At 41.3% G+C, this 20,553-nt stretch overlaps 1 protein-coding gene across 1 annotated transcript in view; it reads left to right on the forward strand.

Moving 5' to 3' along the window:
• The window catches only part of LOC138273926 (clathrin coat assembly protein AP180-like), a 176,409-nt gene that overhangs the window by 41,242 nt on the left and 114,614 nt on the right, over positions 1-20,553 (forward strand). The window contains exons 3-8 of the mRNA XM_069218912.1: positions 7,209-7,316; positions 7,796-8,059; positions 8,254-8,331; positions 8,447-8,518; positions 9,022-9,105; positions 18,984-19,067. Of these exons, the coding sequence (XP_069075013.1) occupies positions 7,209-7,316; positions 7,796-8,059; positions 8,254-8,331; positions 8,447-8,518; positions 9,022-9,105; positions 18,984-19,067 (690 nt within the window). The remainder of the gene's footprint in view (positions 1-7,208; positions 7,317-7,795; positions 8,060-8,253; positions 8,332-8,446; positions 8,519-9,021; positions 9,106-18,983; positions 19,068-20,553) is intronic.

Consider the following 20,553-nt stretch of genomic DNA (forward strand, 5'->3'; position numbering starts at 1 on the left):
AAGTCAGACTCATCAGAGCATCGCATTGGCAGGCGGCATGATCTTTGTGTGAATGGGCCTATTCGCTGTTGTGAAGAGCCCAAACTTAAGAATTTCTCCTTTTCTTCTCAGAGAAGCTCAACTTATACAGCACCAAAGGTCCAGGACCTGGAAGGCACTTCTTTGGGGGTCAAGGAATGTACTCCAGCAGAGGGAAGCAGAGCTCAGGCAGATCCAGTTGCAGATCCACAGCATCAGGCCAACTGGAAAGATGCAGGGAGACCTCTGGAACTTGTTGTGTCTGTGAGAAACTGGCACCTTGTTGTAGTATTTCCCCCCCCCCACACACACACTTTGTGCCTTGTTTCTAAATGCAACTAGGACTGGAGTGTACTGGGATCCTGCTAACCAGGTTCCCAGTGCCAGTGTTATTTCCCTAAAACAATGTAAAAGTAATTGGATACACCTTTAGCTATCACTACAAGTCCCTAGTGAAAGTTACGTAAGTACCCAGGGCATGGGGTACTATGGGTAAGCCCCTGAGGGAAGCAGCACTGATTGTGCCACACTCTAGGGCCATGCATCCGGATGCACCCAGCCCTGCCATAGCAGGCTGAGTGTTCTGGTGCAAACCTAACACACAAAAGTCGACTTGCACACTACCTGTGTGCCCTGTCCCCCATACACTACATTTACTATGGGTAAGACACTCCTCCAGCAGGCCTTACAGCCCTAAGGTAGGGTGCTCCATATTATATGTGAGTGCATAGCTTCATGAGCAATATGCCCCCACGTATCCATGCCAAACCTGGGGCATAGTGAGTGAACAGTGTAGCCATTTTAGTGTATGTGCTGAACACCGGTCAACATGAGTTTCCCAGCTACATAATGGCTACTCTGAACCCTGAGTTGTTGATATCAAGCATCTCAGAATGATCAATCTAAACTGGTACCAGTATTGGATTTATGATAAAATGTACCCAGGGGTCACCTTAGAGGTGCCCCCTGCAAATGCTAACTATCTTGGCATGGCTGCTGACTGGTTTCATCCAACCTACCACTTCCTGACAGTCACTATACAAACCAGGGGGAGAGCCCTGTCTCTCTGGTTTGTAAGTCAATGCCCTTCCTGGCTGGATGAGCTAACACCCCCTCCCACAGGAATGTGCACAGCCCTGGCAGTGAGCTTCAAAGGGCTACCGCCCTTGAAACATGATCCCTAGGCCTGCTGCTAGCAGCAGAATGGCTCCACCTTTGCAAACCTCCACTATTGGAGGTAGCAAAGGTGGAAAACCACACAAAGGGTAGGAGTGGCAGCCTCACCTAGCATGCACTACCCCTAAGATGTTGCCTGCGAAGTGGACCCTCAAATTAAGTTTCCTCCATCTTGAAATAGAGGAAAATAGCCAATCAGGTTTAGGGAAGTGACCCTTCCCACAGGAAGTGGTCACTAAATTAGGTAGAGCCACCCATAGATAAGTATCCCATTGGACATTGCCAGGTTCCCCCTAATATGCCCACTAAATTCAGTATTTATTGGGCATCCCTAGACCAAGAAATCAGATTTAAAAGGATAAAGAAGATCAGCACCAAAGAAGATCCAAAGCAAGAGAACTGTGGACCTACTGCAGAAGAAAAGGTGCCAAACCTTACCTGCTGCACCCAGAACCAGAAAATCAATGCTGCAGAGGACCTGGACACAGGAGTGACCCTAGGAAACCCATGGGACCACCAGGCTTCAAGAATCATCCCAGATCTCCCTTCTGAGTGGAGGCAACGCTCACCAACCAACCAAGAACCAAAAAGCCTGTAAGGGTCACTTCACTGACCGGCCGATGTCTCTGCAACCGGAAATTGCAGCCGGACCAGGTGACACACAGACCTCCCTGACGCAACCTACACGTGTGCCAAGTTTGGTGGCACTGCGTCCTCCAGTGGCAGAGTTACGCCAATACCCTGGGTACTGGTCCGCTGACTTCGGACAACCAGAAGACCAGCTCCCTCTGAGCTAAAAAAAAAAAAAAAAAAGATCAGGAGGACGCCCCAGTTGAGGGAATTCCAGAACACCCCAGACATTCTGCCTGAGTGACCCCGTTGTCCTGTAAGTAGCCCTCAGAAACTCACCTCCAGCTCCAAAGGACTCCACTGCGCATAGCTCCTAGATCTCCAACTTGCCCTGCATCCGGCCGCCTTGTGTCCTGCAATGAGGAACCAGCTGTGCTCCACGGGTCCCCGACCCCTTGCGACCTTGAAAGCCCAAGGGGACCCCAGGGCACCACCTTTAAGTTTGCAAATCATCTAATTTTCCAGGTGGCCCTTTGCCTATGCCAAGAGACTTTCCAGCTCTGCTCCCGCCGGAACCGGGATGCGACCGAGGCCCTCCAGCTGGGACTAGATGCCCACCGACTGCATCGACCATCCTGCAAAAGAAGTGAATGGTAACTCAGCTGTACGATGTTTGAATGCATTTTTAAAAATGACTGCCTATTGATTCCTATGGTGCGTAATTATGCACAAAAAAAAAACGAACTTTATTAAACTTTGAAAAATCATAACTCAAAAAGTACTAAACTTATCTTAACCATTTTGGTCTTAAACATTATATAAAAGTCTGAAGCATTTTTATAAAGTCTCGACTCAAGTTATTCATTGAGTGTGTGTGCTGCATGATTGATTTTGTGAGTACAACAAATGCTTAGCACATCTGGATTAGCCTAACTGCTCGACCTGCTACCTTAAAAATTGGAGCATTAGGTAGTCTAATTTTTAACCTCGGAAACCAATGTGTGATTGTCTTGACTCCCTGCACAGTGTGCCTAGTTTTACACAGTGCATAGAGGGCCAGCCTCTTACAGTGTCCCTCTATCTCATAATAAGAGGCCAGCTAACATGCACTGGAGTCATTCAAACAGCCTGGGATGAAGGGAGCAGGTCCAGTCTTCCTTTTCAGTCAGAAGGGCAGACCTCAAGCACACAGTGGAGGCCTAGGGCAGCTGGGCAGGCCTTCTTCTGTAGTGCCCATACAGCCATGAGTGTACTGAAGAGTGGTCCTGAGTGTCCAATTTTCATACCTTTTGCTAATTTTGAAATGGGAGAAGCTACTGGAGTTTTCCTTCCCGTAAAGGTGTTAAGAATTTCCTGGTCCTAGTCTGTCAGCAGTTGAAATAAGCTAGTGAGAATTTTTTTGTCTGATAGCTGAGGCAGTTTATTTAAAGTGCAAGTTGGTCTGTGCATTGCTTTGCACCCCACCCTGCCATGGATGGCCTATCCTGGCAACGCCCAAGCCCTCTATTGTCTCTACTGTCTGGGAGGAATGTGCAAAGGTTTACTGCCAATTACACCTAGGTATGCAACCCAGGAAGCAGACTGCAGGCAACAAATGGTTAGGGCAAGAAAATGCTGGCTTTTTGAAAAGTTGAATTTTCAGAATCATGACTTAAAATCCTACTTTATCCTTAAAGAGGGATTTAAATCACAATTCTCCAGATAGTAAACATGACATTCCTGCCTGCCCCAAGCAAAAGCTATTAAATGTAATAAGGCAACCCAGTGTGATCGTATGGGAGAGGTAGGCCTCACAGTAGTGAAAAAACGAATTTGTGAGTTTTTCACTAACAGGACATGTAAAACTTGAAAATACATGTCCAACTTTTTAAATACAATGCACCCTACCCTATGGGCTATTTAGGGCCGACCCTAGTCGGTGACATTTGTGTATTCAGAATTGTCTTTTATGTTGGAAAAATGTTGATTTGGCCAAGTTGAAATGGCAGTTTGAAACTGCACACCGGCCTGAGACATGTTTTAAAGGGCTACTTAAGTAGGTGGCACAGTAAGTTCTGTAGGTCCACTAGTAGTATTTAATTTATAGGGCCTGGGTACCTACACTCCCACTTTATGAGTGGCACGTATGTACATTAAATGTGCCAATTGGATGTAAGCCAATTTTACCATGTTTAAAGGAGAGAGCACACAGGCACTTCAGCACTGGTTACCAGTGATAAAAAGCAGAGAGCCCTAAAAGACGAAACAAATGGGTTGAGAAAACAGAAGGCGTGAAGTCAAAACGTTTGGTGGTGACCCTGCGGAAAGGACCAGGACCAACAGACCCTTTAAGTGTCAACACCTGCTCTCCCCACATACTCTTATTTTTGATTTTTGGTTTGTTGTATAATCCTTTTAAACCAAAATAAAAATAAGTTTAGATAGCTAAAGTGTGTGTTCCCCGTTGTGTGTTATTTTTAAACAATCACTTTGAAATCCATTGTTAAAATTCAGCGACAAACACTTCTGAGTAATTTGTCTCATTGTTTCCTAATATTTAAAATGTGATCCAAGTTAGATTTGATTTGCAGATATTACTTTGACTGGTGTAGGCAGATACTTATGAAACAAGCAATTCTTTGTGGAATTTGTCTCCGATCTCTTAAATTAAAGTTTCCTGGCAATAGATCATCAGTGAATGATAGCCAAGCTTTTATCCTGTTCTTGGAATAAGGCGATTCCAAAGGAGTTTACTGTTGAAATGCCTACATTCTTCTCTCCTACCTACTTATGCATTTTCTGTTTTTACATTGGATATAGTCCAGAATGTCTTCCTTATGCATATGTCGTGTTCCCTCCTTTTGGAAATTTATGCTATTTACAGCATTCTATCTGTTGTACAAATGGAAATTAATATATACTGCACTTGTCTTTAGTTTATTATTCCTGGGTTTTGGCTATTGATATAATTCTGGATCCTCCAACTTCATTTCGGGATACTCCAATTTCCCATTTGAACTTACCTTTCTAAACTTTGTGTTGGCTACACTGATTTTGCAGCTGACCCAGGAATCTTTTCTAGAGACTTGCCACTAATGCTCTGTTGATATTGATTGATACAAGCCTCAAGCTAGTGTGGCCGACAGACTCACTCCTACATTGTTGTTTTGGCATCTTTGCTGGGTTAAGCATGGTTTACTGATTTAGGAGTGTTAGCGTAGCAGGCAAAACGTGATTCAGACACACAGTTCATCTCCTGTCTGTAAATGGGTATGTGGGACTGGGTAGATACTATCTAAAGAGGTATCCACTGCCCAAGCAGTTCAACCTTAAAATATACATAGATGTAGCTGCAACAAATACATATTGTTTGTGATTTTGTGCTTCAGTTAATACTTGAGTGCGTTCATATTATTGTAGTATTGTTTTACTTGAGGTTTAAACCGATTGGAATAAAACACATGATAACAAAAATAGTCCAGTAATGAGAAAATTGTGTTCCAGAGACATGGAGCTAACTGGTCTGTCAGCTTTAGCCACTTTTTGTCAAAATGTCCATAGCTGCAGTAAATGTCAATGAACCTTTACTCATAAACGCCTTTTACGAACAGACAATTTTATTTTTTTAAGCACAATTGCTTTGAACACAAATGAGCATGGGTATTATTCGTTTATAGTTTTGCCCCATCCAGTTGGTTTTAGTTAAAAACATGTTTATTGCACTGAGATGTGGTATTGATTCTCAAGAAGATGTAAGATACAGCACTTGCTCACAAACCGCTTCTTTGACCTGAGCTGGCAATTACTTCACACTACATGGCTGGGCCCCTCCTGGAAGGATTTGTACACTTTTGTGAACAGCTGTCCCTCAGGTGATCTATTATCCAAATGTTGCTTTGAATTTTGTAAACATTTTTCCAAATAAGACCAGTGCCCTTGTCATTTACTCTTCTGCAGAACTTCAGTGGAAATTTACCGTAGAGGAATTGCAGTGCCTTTACCTTGGGGAAGTTTGTGTGTTTAATTTGTGTGGTGCTGAAGTTCAATTTCTTTTTTCAGGGCAACTGTCCTAAGCTGAATCAATAGACTTGCACTTTTTGCTCTTTATTATTTACGTATAACATCACACATGCAGCCCTATGTCTGTATGACATCACAGTTGCATGTAAGTTAGTGGCAATTAAATCATACCTTATTTTTGTATGGAACTCATCAAATTTTAAAGTTGTTCAAGAGTGCTATATCAAATTTGTCTCATGCTTAGTAGTGAGCAGGATGATTTTTATGAAGAGGAGGGGTATTTAGCGCAACAGGGAAATATTTGAAATCAGCTGCAGAATACTCCGGAGACAGAATCAGGAGTTAATTATGTCATTGATGGATTATGTCTTTACATATAATTGTCTGCCATCGGCATACTAGTGTACTGTGTCTCAAGAATCAAGTACAGTTTGGTTTTAGTTGGCAATTAAAAACAAATGGTGCTAAAATAGTCTTGGGGGAGACTGTATTAGAGGCAGTATGGTTCTCAATTTTTACTGCTTATTGGTGAACCAGTGAATGATGTGGTTGCAGAAGCCCATTATGGATTCAAACAGACTCAACAGTTTATGATGATGATGTACAGTGCATTACGCAGTAGGTGTCATGGAAACATTTAAAGTAGCTCCCTCTGTCCTGACCCCAGCTCTGGATTTGTATTTAGTTAGTAGCAAGGTGGTGATCTGGTCAGCTATTAAGGAATTAAGGAAAATACCTTGCAAGTACTGATCCCAAGATGTTAGGATTATTAAAAAAGGTGCAAGTTCAACTCGATGATATGCACTACAAAAATGCACTGAAGTAATTTTTTATTTTAGGCTGCTTTATCGTATTTGATAAAAATTGAATGTGTACCAACCACTGCAATAGGTTAACTCAAATACCTAAATTGTTTCTAAGTAGGGAGTTTAGACTAGTCAAAATAATACATTTGAACTTAGTTTCCATCTGTCCTGTGAGATTGTGTGCTTTTTATCTATCAATTTGTAAGATAAAATTAGTTACTTTGAACCATTGATCATTCTTAGCACATGAGATAAGAAAGGCAGCCTTGTGCAAAATCACTGCTGTTCATACAGTTTGTTTGACTAATATTGAACTTTTAGAATTTGATTGACATCTGGTGTGTAAAATGTTGTTAGTTCCATACAGTTTATTTGTAGTACCACATAAACATGCTTCTCTGACCTTATACAATGAGAACACTTACGTTTGTACATTGATGTAGTTCCTTTTCACAAATTAAATCAATGTAAAACTAATATACAATGATGAATATGAAAAGTGGAATTTATTTTCTTCAATGAACACGTCAAAAGGTAACTCATGTTGTATAAGGAAGATCAACTTGTTTTGATTCCTTTTCTATATTTTTGCTCTTTTTTCATCTTTTAATTTCTGTTATTTTAAAAAATGCACTCTAGATGCCTTTGCAGCTTCTCCTGGTGAAACCCCTGCAGCACCTGAAGGGGCAGCAGCACCAGCTACCCCCGTCCCTGTTGCAGCAGCTCTTGATGCATGTTCAGGAAATGGTGGGTTTTATGTTGGGAAGTTTTTTTTTCTCTTTGTTAGAGTCTTAGGTGGACACCTTTTAATTGATAATCACAGTTGTGAGTAGTTGTACAATGTCTGCCACTTGTATGCCCCTCATTTTGTTTACTTGATGTTGAATAGCTAAAAAATGATAAGGGTGGCTAATATGGCAGGACTTGAATTCTGTTTTTCTTTCACAGTCAGTCTGTTTCTTTAAAATTCGTTATTGAGAAGTTACAAGATTGGTGTGAGGTGTATAAATTAATGAGAAAATATTTGTGCATAATTGGAAAAGAGACATAGTTCTTATTGTCTCAAAATTTTAGACTGGCTTGTCGAGGGAGGTGTGATGAATGTTAGATTTGGGGAGTACATTTGTATTGTGTACTTGTACAACATATATTGGCCATAGTTGTGAATGGTCTCACTGATGTCCTGCTTACTGATCCTGTATATTCTTTACTTCCCTTTCTACAAGACCCCTTTGCCCCATCTGAAGGTAGTGCAGAGACTGCTTCTGAGCTGGACCTTTTTGCTATGAAGCCAACTGAGACCAGTGTTCCTGTAGTTACCCCTACAACTAGCACAGCCTCTCCGGCTCTTGCAACTACTCCTTCTCCTCCTCCTCCTCCTTTTCCTGCTGCAGCCACTACTGCTACTACTACTACTACCACAACCGCCACCACATCTGCCTCCACCACCACTTCCACCACCACTGCTCCTGCTCTAGATATATTTGGTGGTAAATTATTTTGCATAATTTCCATCTAGGTGATTTTAATTCTGGCTTGTCAAATTATTGTACCTTCTTCTTTAATTGCATGTGCATGTCTGTCGTGAAATACTTGAAGTGACAATGGCCACCATTTACATTTTCTAACCTCAGAATATTTGCTGAGCATTCTGAAAATAAACACATTATTGATCTTGTTGTAGATTTATTTGACTCTGTATCAGAAGTACCTACAGCTCCCAAGTCTGACACTGCACCTCACGTTGATCTACTTGATTCAGGTAACAAATCACACCCTCTCAGTTAAATGTTTCAATTGCATGGCTTGTGTTTGCTGCTTTATCTCGCAAGAAATGAAACATTATTTGCCAATGATTTGCCCTTGTTTTTTGAAAGATGCTTTTTCATCTGCTTCCCATGGGGTTTCTCCTTTGGCTGAGAGTTCTCTCACTGCTGATCTGCTGTCCGGTGAGTGGTGGTTCTACATGTCACATCATTTTCTTTCAAATACTATGATGGTTGTAGTATTGAAGAACTCTGCATTTAAAAAGTGTGAGCGCCAGATTGAAAACACACAGACCCTTTGTACTCTTGTAAACTTATTTTTAGCTTTAATTCATACCAGAAAAACGATTCAGTGTTTGAAGCTTAAGAGACACATTACACACTGCATAAAGTCTCCCTAGTCTATTTTGCATTTATGTGCTTATGTGCCACTGCAATAAACTAATCCCGACATCACAAATAATTCCATGTATCCAGACTTTCGTCTGCACTACATTGATTGAAAAGGCAACTGGGGAATCGATATCACTGATCTCACTATTATTAAATGTTGACTTGTTTTGAGCTTCCTTTACTTTTAGTGTGTTGGTTGCAGCATTGTGATACACATTTTTATAAATAATATATCATCAAAGCAAAATATTTATATTCAGATTAATTTTCATCCCAATTTGTGTTTATTCTAGACGATACATTTGCAGCCCCCCCTCCTGTACCCACAGCTTCTCCTGCAAAAGTGGACTCTTCTGCTGTGATAGATTTATTTGGTGGTGGGTATGATTCCTTCATTGCTGCATACAATTGCTGTATCTCGTCTAATCAGTATGCATAAAACATGTGAATTCACACTACTGTACTTAGTCTGTTTGGCCTATTTTTACTTGTGCGATTAACTATTTCCTAATATTTGGATTTTGTAAAGTGTTGTACATAACTGTGGCGTTGCCTCAGTGCTCATCAAGAGGGAACAAGCAGTGAATGGGAGCGGGCGATTTGTGCGAAAACAGAAGCATCCACTGCAATGTCCACTAATGCCCCCTTGGCAGTTAAGGGTGTGAAGTCTTAGTAGTGGGTCAGCAGTCAGTTAAATGAAGCTCCTACAGTGCCCACAAGGTCAAAAGTCAAAATTCATCTGACAAACGCTGGGTAGGAAGGACCTTTTTATCTCAGCCAGCTAATAATTTCATAATGACCAAGAACTCTGAAAACCATGATTGCAAATCTATTCATTGCATACCCTGATTACACTTTCAATGTATTACAGTAAACTACAAAGGCAGAATGCCAATGTACACCATGTTATGTACAGTTTGTCACATAACCAGCCACCATGTGTTATCTTTTATTACTTATTGGATTATGAGTGAATGGATACATACATTAGCCCTTTGCATTTTGAAAAATCCCTAATCGCTGGTGTGAGAGCTAGAAAAAGTCAGGTGGAACATTTAGTTTGTAGATAGGTGATGATGTCAAACATTTGAAAAGGATCCTTATTAGCTAGAGGAACTGGGTGTTGTAGATAATCTGTTCCAAAGTCGAAGTCTCCTGAATGGACACAATTGTGTTGCATTAGTTATACATCTGTTTATATGAACCTTCACCGATTATCTTTCTTGATGATCCAGAAATCGTAGGAAAGTAGATGAAAAAGAGAAGGCCTTTACATTAGTGTAAGAAAGAAGTGAAAATGGGACCAGGTGTGGAATCTTTGCAGGGTTGCTGCTATACTTCCAAACTGGGCCCAAGTCTAAGTAGCCTTTCCTCTGAGGCCTCAACAGAGATGGAGCGCTTTCCTGCATGCTGGACTGGGTCGGCCAGGAAAAGCTGACTTGAATGCAGGAAGATCTGCACACATTCCAGCTTACTGAAAGTTCTGTTGGAAGGATGTGTCTACAGACTGAGGTCACCTGGGAGCAAAATATTTGTATAGACCAACTAGCCAGCAAATGTAAGAACATAATTACAATTCACTATCTTGAGGGTGAGCCTAAACCATCCTGAGCCATCAGGTTACCATAAGGTGCCCACTTCCCCATCTCCTTGCCATCGCTATATTCTACTATCATGCTTTGATTTTTCTCGTTATATAAGATGAGAACTTCCATGGGACTGTTTCAAATGAAAAAAATTATAATTTAAATAAATATGCAGTAATCTGTTTTTTATCCTCCTGGCTAAATGAACTGAATTGTTTCTTTATTGCAGATATGATATGCTTTTTCATATTTCCCCAATAAGAAGAGTGTTATGCTCAAAATCCATTAGAGAAGGTATCAAACAATAGAAATAAAGTTTGGTTATTGTTAGAAATGGGTTTTTTGATTGACTAGGGTATGCACCAAAGTCAGGTAGAACCCACCACTCTAGTCAGGGGAAGTAAGTTACACACCAAAGCTAACCTGTGCTCACCCCCAGTAGCTTGGCACAGAGCAACACACTAGCACAGAAACACAATAAACATACCACAAAAGAGATTTCACGTCGGATTATATAAAAGATATGAAATATATTATGCATGAAACAAAACCAAAACAATAGGAATCATAATTAGAAGGCATTGCATGTAAGTAGTACAATGGGATTCAGCATTCTGCTAATGTAAGGCAAGAAAATCAGTCTATATGAGTGAGCATTTTTGCACGCGATGCAGGAATAAATTGTCACCATAGATGCAGCAGAAAAAGTACAGAAATGGCACTTTACATTCCTGGGATTGATAGCTTCCACAGGAATGTAATATCTTGCTAGACATAAAGACCAATTTGCAGGGAAAGCACAACGATCACTCCCTATTATAACACATAGGGTACAGCATACTGATGCTTCTACTAAGCTTTACATAGTATTTGAGGTTCTATACATAAGTCAGAGGGTCCCCTGCACACCTATTATCTGCATTACAGTAATCTCCAACTCTCAAAAATAACGCATGTTTCTAGCGGCAATCTCTTACCACTCTCGCTGACCTCATCGAGGTTTCTTCCTGTAAGGCTATGATGGAATCAGTTCCCCCCAGGTCGGTCCAAAATGAGGGGGGGCACACACAATGTGAATGATGGAGGGGAGGCCGCACTTGGTCCCCCCGCTTTACGAAATGGTGAAAGGAAGCTGTCCGCAGTGCAGCAGAGGGAAGCACAGGAGCTGTGGCCTCGCTCATGGGGCCCGCGTTGGTCGAAGGGAGAGGCTCAGAAAGGCAGTGGAAGTGTCCTCCTTACAAAAGGGCTATCCTCAGTGGCACTTCAGCAGTGTAGTGTACCTGGCCCGTGGGTGTGAGGAATCTTCTGTCGGCTTGGCCGAAGTCCTTGGGAAGAGGGTGCATGACAGCCATTAGTGTAAGCTTTGTTTTTGCTGAGGCAACCTGCTGCATTCATGCTGGTTGGGGTATTCCATTGAGGTTGCACGTGTGCTGTAATCCTGATGTTCCTTTGGTTAAGCACTGACATGTGGTGGGGATCAGAAACTTATACAGTGCTTCACATGCACTGGAGAGCAAGGAGGCTGGTCCCACACACTATGCTTAAATGCATGGGGGCAGTCTGTCACGGCCCCAGAGGACACACAAACAGCGCTCCCCATGTGCTAGAGAAGGGAGAATGCAGAGCGCTCACCATGCACTAGTGGCATAAGTATAGTATTGATATAAATCACTTACCATGCTATATAATTGCAGGGGCAGGAACCAAGGCTCGCCAAACACTTGGGACCTGGGAGAACATTTGGTAGGGGGGACACAAGGCAGGCAGCAGTAGGCAGGTAGACCAGCACAACCAGTCCAACAGTCCTGATGGCTATCTCTCCTGGTACCTCCTGTAGGGTCCTTGTAGAACAGAGCCAGGGAGCAGCTGGCAACAGGGCAACAATAGAAAAGCAATCCAGCAAGTCCTTTAGGCCATCCAGCCAGTACCAGGGCAACAGCAGAAGAGCATTTCAGATGAGTGAGTCCTTGAGCAGTGCAACAGTCCTCCTGACAGAGGCTTAGTCCCACTTCCAAAAGTGCTCTGAAAAACATGGGGTAAGGGCCACTGTACTTATACTCAAAAATGTCTTTGACGTAAGGGGTCACTTAAAAGAAACGCTTTCAAGTGTACACAGACCTCTTTGAACCCATCCCTGGCTCCAGACATCAGTAGGGGGTAAATCGACCCTTGGTGTGATGGCTGGGTGCAGCCTATTGATATGTAAAGTGTGAAAAACCTCTCATTTTCCCATTTTCCCAGCCCAAGAAGACTGTCAGTATGCAGATGGATGGAGATGCCTCTCCTGTCGCATCCAGCACTTCCTGTGTGGTGGCTGTCTGGAAAGTATGGATAAAGAGTAACTGTCACTCTGCCGTAGACATGGATTGGTGTCAGGCTGCAAAGCACCTAGAGTTTTAAACTCTTTCTAAAAGTGGCATTTCTAAAATAGTAATGCAAAATCCAACTATACCAGTAAACCGGATTTTTCACTACCATGCCACGCATGCCAACACTACTCCTTTCAGATAATAAATTACCACTTAAAATTAAATAAGGGAATTCTCAATGCTAACCTATGAGAGGAGCAGCCCTCACAGTAGTGAAAAACTAAACAGGCCGTTTGTCACTACGAGGGCATATAAAACATAAAAGCACATGTCCTACCTTTTATCTCCACAGCACCCTGACCTTAGGGCTGTCGAAGGCCTACCTTTGGGGTGACTTGGGTGTAGTAAAAGGTGATTTAAGGCCTTGGCAAGTAGTTTGAAATACTAAGTTAAGGTGACAGTAAACTGCGCACACAGGCATTGCAGTGTAGGGCTCGAAATGGGTTTGAAAGGCTACTTCTGTGGGTTGTGTAATCTATGCCTGTACCTGTAAGAGCCAGGGCTAATTTACAGGCCCTGGGTATATGCTATACCACTTTAGAAGGGACTAACAGATACATTAAATATGCCAAACAGGTGTAAGCCAACCATGCCATGTTTTAGGGGAGAGAGCACATACACTTTATCACTGATTAACAGTGGTAAAGTGCCAAGACTCTCAAAGCCAACAAAAAGGTGGTCTGAAAACTAGGAGGAGGAGGGCAAAACGTTAGGGATAACCCTGCAGAAAGGGCCATTTTCAACATTTATCAATAAAATAATTACATGGAAATGAAAGTTATGGGGATTCAACAAAAAAAATATGTATTCAAATATATTAAATTTTAACAAATTAGGAAAAGCCTATGAAAGTGTCAAGACTGGTGCCTGGCCTAGATACCCAGGAAGAAGGTTGAAATTATTTATTTGTGACTCATTTAGGACCAGTACTGTGTGTTTATATGCACACCACAAACTAAATTTAAAGTAATTCACACATTCAGTGGTCCTGAAACTGGGTGTGCTGGCTAGAATAAAGAGATCTGTTCAATTCAAAGGGCAGGCAAATATCAGCCTGCCTAATTTGTACTCCAGCGAGGTGGAGCACCTCACCCAGGTGATGAAAGAAATGCTGTGGAAACCTGTACTGGTGGAGTACTTGCCTCTGGGTACAGCCAGGCACCGGTCTAAGCAATACATTTGCAGGGAATATGAAAGAAAGGCTGGGGAGGAAGAAGGATTCATTTTCAATTATAGATGATCAGGACACTATTTGAAGGCAGTCCACTGCTCATCTGAATTAGACATCCCTTGCTGGAGCAGAGAAACCGGCAAATACAGGCCAGCAGAAGAAAATAAAACATGTGACACCTCATATTTGGGTGCAGGATGCCAAGATGGGTTTGAGTATTAGCAACACTTAGCCATATTAGTAAAATCTCAGATTGTGAGGCTTGGCTGTCCTTTTTAACATATTTACTCCACAAGGTAGCAGATATTAGCAGGTTGCACATACAACACCATTGCTGTCTTTTGGTATTATAAAGTAACCTAAACACCAAATTAGTGTCATGTAGACTTACACTACAATGTTTGAAAGTAAATTGTAAAATATATGCATGAGAAGAAACTTCTTTTTGTAAGAAACTACTGTATGAAAATGAGCTCTATTTTGAGGCAAACCTTGTTAGCAAGTTGTAACAGTTTCAATAATTGGGTAAATTGCCTGCAAGTAACCCATTACTGCTTGGGCAGCATTTGGTCACAAACTAAAGTTCCTTTATCATGTTATTTAACAACCTACTAACAAATTGAATTCTGTTTTGGAAGCCTGCCAGGTGAGTAGTCCTTACAGAGGATTCAAGAAGGCAAGAGTGGGCTACATAACACTATTAACAGCGTCATGACTTCAAGTGCAGCCCAGAATGGAAACATTAGAATCCTTGCTCTACCAATCCCCCTCAAGTTGTCCCAAGACAATTGTGAGCACTGCTTATGACCTCACATATTACATAATTTGTGACCGGTTAAATTACATTAATTATGACATCACTAATGAGATTTCATATGGCATCATTGATGAGTGTAACTCCAATACTCCAAGTGCGTTTGTCTGGGTCAAAGACTTACCTTCTGACTTAGCCTTTTTATGTAGCTCAGAGCCCTCCAGCAGAATATATTTGAAGCAGTATCCGGTGTAGCTGCATCAAAAGTGGACACTTCTTCTGCAAGGTCCACCAGACAGTTCCTGAGGAAGTAAAAAATCTTCCCAACTCTCATGATTCCTGGACCAGATCATTAGGGTTATTTCTATGGCTCTCTGGATCTCAAGGGCAGCACTTGAGGGCCAGGACTCACTAGCGCGAGGACATCAGCAATGTAATTTCCAAGTACAGTTGGTACTGGTTAAGGGATCACTTCAGAAAAAAGACAACTTGCAGAAAAGAATTGCTGCTAACTGACTCTTGGAGTCCACTTCTTTGTCCTGGGCACACGAGGGAGCAAGTGTAGTCCTTCAGGCTGCTGTCAGGTCACAGGCAGCAGGTCCAGTCCTCTTCTGATCTTCCACGTGACCAGAAACTGTTTTGAAGAGGGTACCACAGGATACCACATTTATGGTTGGCACTAACTAATCGGTGGAAGGGATTCCTGGCGACTACCTTACCAGTGAGGTTAACACTTTTTCAGCAGTTCCCATTTGCCCTACTGCCAACAATCCCACAGGATTCCCTCACTTATAAAATCCAAGATGGGCAACCCCTTCCCCCGTCTGCAGAGTTCTAGTGTCCACCTAGAGGTATGACTAGGGATTTGAGCAGTCCTATGTGTCCTCTCCAAACCAGTTAGAGGGGTAGCTTCCTTTCAACTGGATTCAGATCCAGCCTGGCTAATTTTGACCTTGAGGACAAGAGCTTTCCTTTCTTAAAGTCTCTCCTTGCATTAGGTTATGAATGGGCAGTTTTCACCTCTTTCTCTTTCAAGTTAATGAAATTCCTGGGGCCACCCCAGGTGTCCTTCCTGGGCTGATAACGGTCAAATGCCCAGCACCCAGCCAGCCTGTCACCAGGCCCAAGCCATTCATTTGTCTGGGAGCAGTTTTCACACTTCCTTAAGGGGAAGTACATTTTGGGAATCTGCTAGAGGCTAATGCAAACTAGCCTCTGGGAACTTCAGGCAGAAAAAGGGTAACTTTCTAAAAGTGACTTTTTTTTAATAAACATTGATATATTGATAGTAAAATATTTTTGAATAACTAGTTTAGTTATTTCCAATCAAGGGTTATAGATTCATGTTTATAGCCTATACTGGCATTTTCTAGCATCCATTTACAGTCCTGCCATTGGAAATACATTTTGGGGGCTAGTCATTGGAGGAACATGCCAGATTTAATTTTGCACAAGCCCTACTTTGAAATATTAGGCACCCTACCTTGTGGGCGACAGGTTATTCTCAGGGGATACTTATTAATATTTAAAAGCAGAGTAACCACCTGTCAAAAGGGTTATTTTCACAAGCTTGACAGCAGGTTTTTGGCTGCTGCAGCCAGACTACACAGGATAGGAGTAAAACCCCATTTGATATGACCATTCGTGGATGGCACAACAGGTGCTGCGGTTCACAGGTGGCATTTAACTTTATAGCACACAGTATAACTTCCATACCATAGTCTAGGGTCTAGCAGGCAAGTTATGCATGCCAATCAGGGATAATCCAATGTAACTATGTTTAAAAGGGAAGCACGGGTACTTTCCTGGTGATTAGCAGGACTAAAAGTTTGTAGAGTTATAAAACCAGCAAAAATAAGGTCTAGAAAAAGACAGTAAAATCCAAATAGCCCATACAGAAAATACAGATTTGCTACAGGCCCATATCAAACCCAACCCCTGCTGCCTCTCTCAAACTTAAGTATACAGAAAAGATGTATGGAATACTTGAATTAATCTCTGGTACTGGTATTACTCTGAACTGCATCCCAGCCCATCATTACTTTGTATTCCATGCCACACTGTTTTGACCCAGGCCATATGCATGGATAGAATGTGTTAGTTCATCCCAGTGGACTGAAAAGCCTAATAAGGTGAAACCTGTCTTGGATTGCTTGTGTTCAGATTCAAGGAGGACCTGGCAGTCTGGGCTGGCCTGGTCCTAATGTTGCAGGGTCGAGACTGATTCGCATATGACTGGGTCCAAACTGAGGTGGCATGGTGTGCAAAATAATGGACAGGGTGTGGCTTCCAGTCAAAACCATTGGCTAGAGAGATCGGAAATTGATTTTCAACTCATGGTTGATCCTATATTCTTCCCAGTCGACCGCAAAGGAGCACATTAACAAACTTCTTTCATACCTGTCCTGAAGTTATTTCTCAAAATTCTTATTGCCATCAAAGTCAATCCTGACAACACTTTTTCAGCCTCCAGTCAACTGTGAAAAACAAAATAATTAACTTCTTAGATAGTATTTTGTTCTGGCTAATAGTCACTTATCTTATTTTTGTAACAAACTAAAGACTTAACTTGTATTTTCAGAAAGCAAATCATACGGATATTCAGCACTGTTACACTTATATTCCTAGCATGTGTTAACCATAGATACCCGGCTTAATGACAATTTAGGAAGCGGGATAGAAAGGTACAGCGCATTTGACTCTTTTGATGGACCTTCAGTCCCCTCTGTGTTGGAAAATGATGAATAAACATGGACAGCTTAATTATTGTCGCTCATATATAGTTTTTCTTTGGGATACTGAATTATTAGTCTTTGGTTGAACGATTTTGGTGACTGTTGATTACCTTTTATTTGAATAAGTAAAGTATCACAACTATAAATGAATCTCCGGCCTTTTTTTAATTTTTGCGATCTGTTTAACTGTTAATAGAACTTAGTTCAATGAGGAGGGGTATGTGCCTAGGTATCCATTATTTAATGATTGGGGTGTGTTTGAATATATCCTTTGATAAACTCTTTTTTGTACCTTAAACACCTGATTGAATAACATTGACAGTTTTGAACACCCTAGGCAGAAAATAAAATACAGAAATGGTGGCTTTATATAGTGGGGTGCTAACATCATAGGACAGGTTGTTACCACTATATGTAATCATTCAAACGTAGGCTCAGTAAGCCAGGTCCTGACTATAAATTTGGAGAACTACACAAAATGTCAGGTAACTACTGCTAATTTGAGTGCTTCACAGTAGGCCAGGGGGCTAACAAAGTATTTTGGGGCAGCATTGGTGACCCCTTTATGATGCCATTACATTAATTATTGTGCATAGAGGAAAAGTCTGTCACGTCATTGCAAGTTCTCACAAATGTGTATGGGCTGAACAAGAGCATCCATAGCTGGACTGAAATTTAGGCTAGCATGATTTTCATAAGATTGTCTTCACAGATGCTAAGGATAGGAAATCGGTCACATTTAACCAGGACTATCTCATACTTCACCAAAGAATATTATGAAACTAAAGCAGTAACAAGAATAATAGCTTATAATTGACTTGTGTGTCAGTAACTTGATTATTCACTGGATCACCATTTAAGCCAGTAATGCATTGAGTTGTACATACCTCCACCCTTAATCTCAAACATTTCTGAGAGAATTACAAAATAAACATTTTATTCATATAAACATATAAATGCCCAATCACAAAAGCTAGTTCTCAAAAAGTGGTCACATGGTGGGCAAGTGACAAAGTAAGAAGAGATTATATAGAGGTAAAAATCAGCTGACTCAGGACTGCTAAAATAATGAGACTAGTCAATAACATAAAAAATCAAGTAGAAGATTGTGTGACCCAAGGAAGTAGCTGTATGAGATTCAGCAGCATTTTGACTGCATCAGGGGTTAAAAGGTCATCAGGAATGAGAAGGATGAGAGCACCAACCGTTGCAAGCCTATGCCCTATAGAAGGTCACTCAGTTAAGGTATAAGGTATGAGAAGAAGCCACTGGAGAGAATTTTCAGCAATGGTACTTGAAGAAGGCCCAGAACATGACTTTAGGCATAGGTACATTTAATAAGTGATACATTTGGTGCCAAGCTAATGAGGGTCCAGACTGTATAATCCTTGGCACAGTGGAAGGTAATTAATAACATGATGCAGTGAGTTGCTGTCACAGTGCACAGACGGGGCAAGTCTCCATGTCATAACTCTTGGCCCTAAATGATAATACTACATGGCCAGCCATCACCAGACTTGATTTATGTGCGGCTCCAGGTCATAATTCCATTGTACTCTGTGTTGCCATTTGTGGAATAACCTTGCACTTACTGCAGTGTTTCATCACCATTCATGCTAAATTTCGGGAATACTCTGCAGATGCCTTTGGAGGATGCACTACAGAACCACAATCCACAGCGCAAGCAGTATCTAGCTCATCAGCTTCTGCAGACCTCCTTGCTGGTAATAAACATATTTTCTAGCTTTTTCAGAAATGCCTTGCCTTTACCAAGGTCGTGCATTGCTATTGTACTTGCCTCTTGTTACTAAGATGCTGACTTGCTTTAAGTTTGTGCAAAATTGTTATTACATGTCATGTATTATTATATGCCGTGTGCATGTATGCCAGTAAATATTGTAACATATAGCTAAAATATGATTCTTTTTTATTTATGTGATCAGTGTAGTGGTTATGATTTATGTATCTTGATTTATGCCAGTTTATTTTCATATGTTGGTTATATAATTGCAAGAATTGTAGGAACGGAAGACATTTGCAAGTGTTTTTACTCTATATACATGTTGTGGTCCTAATTACATAATACCATCTGCCATTGGTTGTGATATTCATAACCCACTGGGCAGTGAAGACTGGATATAAATGGATTACATAAAGTAATTGATCGCCCTCCTGCCTAGTCAGATAAAAAACGGCTAAACACTTGTCTTGCCATTTTTATTGCAGAAATGTCTTTGCTTTCATGAGGAACAATCATGGTTTCCCCACCCTCTTCCCCCACTGGGAGTGGGTCTTGGTGGCTCCCTCCCCTAGACTTGATAAGGTCCCTGCAATCGACTTCGCTGTTTTTGCCAGGTTGGGATTGAATTTTTGCGACGTGATGCTCATGAGCCTTTACCGCTTAAACAGAGGTCCACATAGTCATATCTCTCCACCATTTGCAGATTAATCCTATACAGTGTGAATTGTTTTTTTTTTTCAATATATTGCCTGCTCGCTATGATACCTTGTGTGAAAATCATTGGTTTCTTATTGTCTATGGCCACAATACTATTGAAAGGCATCTGGAAGCTGGTGATAATTTGCTCTAGAAAAATAGTACTGTATCATTTGGATATAATAAACTTTTACTTGATTACTGTTGCCCATTGGGCACTCTAACACAATTCTCAAAATTATTTAGGAGTATATTGTAGTGGGTAGGCGCCAGTTTACAGCTCTGCATGAGTCTTTTCCACCCTCTCTATCTGGAATGTTCATCTTTTTTTGTGTAGAGAATAAACATGGCATTGGCCATGCTTGCTTCAACAGCATGTTTTTCTACACACTTCTCAGCACCACCTTATCAGTATTAAGTCTTTTTTCTGGGTCCAAGACGGGTCAAAAAGCCTCTTTTTCTCCAACATATCTCACCATAAGCATGAAGAGTGAGAATCTTTGCTCCAACAACCTACTATTTTTAAGGAACTGGGGGTGCATTGTCTACATTGCTGTGTAGCCATTTTAGTTATAGCTTCACACACATTATTTTAACATACTAGGCCTGCCGCTGTGCACTTTAACCTAGATATATTTTATTCAGCTTTGCTTTATTATTGTTATGATAGCAACTTTTACGGTCTTTTTATTTCTCTCTATCTAACTGTTTTTGCCTAGGCCAGCATTCTGTTCTCAAACAAGACATTCTTCCTCACTCTGTGCTTCTTCCAA

Source organism: Pleurodeles waltl, unplaced genomic scaffold (genome assembly GCF_031143425.1).
Source record: "Pleurodeles waltl isolate 20211129_DDA unplaced genomic scaffold, aPleWal1.hap1.20221129 scaffold_121, whole genome shotgun sequence".
NCBI lineage: Eukaryota > Metazoa > Chordata > Amphibia > Caudata > Salamandridae > Pleurodeles > Pleurodeles waltl.